At 54.4% G+C, this 3,273-nt stretch overlaps 1 protein-coding gene across 2 annotated transcripts in view; it reads left to right on the forward strand.

Moving 5' to 3' along the window:
* The first annotated feature begins 593 nt into the window (after positions 1-593).
* The window catches only part of ZFPM2 (zinc finger protein, FOG family member 2), a 434,128-nt gene continuing 431,448 nt past the window's right edge, over positions 594-3,273 (forward strand). For both annotated transcript variants that reach the window (XM_081266191.1, XM_081266192.1), the window contains exon 1: positions 594-2,009. In XM_081266191.1, coding sequence (XP_081122317.1) covers positions 1,970-2,009 — 40 coding nt within the window. In that variant the 5' untranslated portion in view covers positions 594-1,969. The remainder of the gene's footprint in view (positions 2,010-3,273) is intronic.

Consider the following 3,273-nt stretch of genomic DNA (forward strand, 5'->3'; position numbering starts at 1 on the left):
TACAGTGCATCTTACACACTGAGTGTCCTGCATTATGCTCAATAAGCCCATGCTCTCTGCTGACCCCCAGACCCTTTTAGAGTATCATTTGGTGGGACTCACACTAATGCAGTCAACCAAAGGGGGACACAATTTCAGATCAGAATGGACAATTTCACAACCTCCTGGAGGGAATGTCAGCAGTCTCTGGGAGATACATACATGCTAACCGCAAAGGAGTTTATTAGTAAATACTAATTACATAAAGCAACCAGTTCCACTGCCCTTTGGATAGAAATCCCTCCAGCCCACCGGGTGAATATATTTAATACTTAGTGTATATGAAATTATGAGAAAGTAAGCGAATCTCATACAGTTTCACTTGGCCAAAATAATAACTATGCAAATCATCTCAAAATTTGTTCTTTTGCCTTGCAGTTTCCAACATACTACAAACATAATAATTGAGTAAGAATGAAAGAAAACTTTAGAAACTAAAGAACCATGAAATAGTTATTGGGTCTTACCTGCTTGGGAAATTATGGCAAGATCAAATCTTTTATTAGTCGTTCGGTGTTTCCCTGTGGCAGAAGAACTAAGAGAATTAAAGGTCATAGGGCAAGGTGGGACTGCAGAACTTCCACACACTTCCTCAAAAAGTGAGTATTCCTACTGGAGATGATAGTTCGCTTCCCCACTTACAGCTAATCACCTAGCTAACGGTCTTCCTTTTTTGATATGAGAGAAAAATATCTGCCTGTCTCCTAGTTCCAGCATTTTACTATTTAAAATGGAAACTCGAGGTGAGAAAGAGCACTTTGAAGACGTTGCTCAGCACCCCATCCATGCGGGCCAAGTGGGGGATGGTCCGTGTCCGCAGCAGTCTCCTGGGAACCCTGAGAGCAATGAAATGGTGTCCTGAGAGCTTGGGCAGACGAGAGGACTTAACTGGCCCCAAGACACACAGTTGGCATTTGTGATCAGCTGGCTCTCGCTGAGGACTTTGCCAGTGGCCTAACCTTCCTGCCAAGAATCTGGAAGGGCGGGGGTCGGGGGTCCGGGGAGGGGGCATAACTGGAAGCGCAAAGTTTATAGAAAGACTGAGATTTCTTTGTGCCCTGCTAGATGGGCGAGGCGTGAGAGAGGAGAGTTGGGGTCCGTCAGAGGAGGCTGTTGGAAGAAGTTGCTGGAAGGGGGGGGGGGATGGGTACTCTGGCAGCTGCCCAGCGTTGACGCGGTGACAACTGCAGAAGGTGGCCACCCCCCGTGCTCCAGGCCTCCTCCACAACTCTCACCCACCCCCACCCACGCCGCGATCCCCTGCACTCCACCCGACCAAGGCCAGGGCCCGAGTTTGCATCCGGACTGGCTTTGGATACAGCCAATCCTTCTTTCGCTGATGGAATAGTCTCCCCTCCCCACGGCCTGGCGCGCCCCTCCCTCCCGCGCCTCGCCACCTCCCGCGGCAGAGCCAAAGCTGCGCGGCCCGGACCGGCGGCAGCGGCGCCCGAGTATCTGCCCCACACGCCGGGCACAGGGGAAGCGAGCGCGCTCCTCTTCGGGTGCCCTCCGCCCCCTCTAGGCCCCTCTCCCCTCAGCGCTCTCCTTTCCCTCCCTCCTTCTCTCCCTTCTCTTCTTATTTTTCCCTCCTCTCTTCCTCCTTTTCTCTCTCCCTGACCATTCGCTTCTGGATTCCCATTCTCTCCCCCACCCCACCACTCTCCCCCTCTCCCCCTCCCCTCCTCCTTGTCACACTCTCTCGGCCCCCCTCTCGTCTTCTCATTTGCCTGTTCATCTCTAAACGTGGATCCGCCGCTCCCAAAGGAGCCCAGCGCCCGGATCCCGCGCGCCCCGAGCACCTGGAGTCCGGCGGGCGGCGGCCTGAGCCTGGCCAGCGGCGGCGGCGGCGGCGGGAGCGGCGGGAGCCGAGGGAGCGGCAGCCCGGACCGCGGGCACCGCAGGAGCCCCAGCGGCAGCGGCCGCAGCCGAGATGTCCCGACGAAAGCAAAGCAAACCCCGGCAGATCAAACGTAAGTTTGCGCGCGGGGCCCGGAGTTGGTGGGATTATTTCTGAGGAGAGGGGCGCACGCGGTGGGAAAGGGGGAGGGGGACTCGGGGAAATCCGCTTCTTGTCCCCCGGATTTGTCAAACTTTGCTTGAGCCACGGGAGGAACAACTAGACAGTCACAGACAGACAGAGGGCCAACCCAAGCGCCGGGCTAGAAGGAGGCTTCGAGGAACAGCCTTTTCTTGCTCGGGTTAGCCTTCGCGCTCCCAGGTTTTTTCCTAATGCCGACCCCCGCGAGCTGTGAGTCACCGCCGCTTTATCCTGGAGCCTGACAGGGCAGTCCCACTCATTGAGGCGCTTATTATTATTGTTGTTGTCATTGTTGTTGAGAAGGGGTGCTATTCTTGGGAACCACTCTTACCAACCAGGATGAGGAGCGGGTGGAGACCTCGGGGCAAGGGAGGTAACTTCCCCGGGAGGTGGAAAATCGGAGTGTCTGGGACCTGATTCTAGGCGGTGCCAGAGTCATGTTAAACCCGAAGTGAAACAAAAAGTAGGTGTAAAAGTTCGCGCCCCTGTAACTGGCAGCCGTGCGCCTCCACCCTGCGAGCGCGGGACTGGTGGCAGGCGGGTAGCACCCGGGAACTCCGAGTGGGTCGCGCTGGAGCCGCCGTGACATCCTGCAGAGCAGGGTTCAGTTTGCGTCTGGCCCTGGAGGCGCGCGGAGTCCTCGCTGGGAGGGGCCGCGATCACTTCCCTGCGCAGAAACTGAGTTCAAGGCAGCGGGCGCCCAGGAGAGCCAGTGGCCCAGTGCCCCCAGCCTCAGAGGACCTCGGTCGTGCTTACAGGGCACCGCGGGGCAGAAGACACCTGCTCCAAACACACAAACTCAAGAGATCCCCTAGGTCAACTTTCTTGCTTGGGGAAAAATCCTCCAATAGTGTTATATAGATAGGCCTGCGACATATCTTCAACGCTTTGGCCGAAAAGAAGAAAAAACCTGATTTATTTTTTTTCGAGCCATGTGATGTGTCTGTTTTCTTTCGTGTTGCTTAGCTTCTGGCAGCTAGTTTAAAACTAATTGTCATGTAATTTTGGGATAGAGCTTTATTAGTACCCCCTCCCCCCTTGATTATTAACCACGCTCATCTCCACATCCAAATGTAGAAAGCTTCATTTGATGTAGTTTAAAAATAAATCTTATCAATCAGCTTGTCCTTGAAATGGGAACCAGGTTTTAAACGGTTCTCAACAGTCAGTCGTGTGTGTGTGTGTGTGTGTGTGTG

The sequence above is a fragment of the Spermophilus citellus genome (assembly GCF_964194105.1).
Source record: "Spermophilus citellus genome assembly, chromosome: 14".
Taxonomy (NCBI): Eukaryota; Metazoa; Chordata; class Mammalia; order Rodentia; family Sciuridae; genus Spermophilus; species Spermophilus citellus.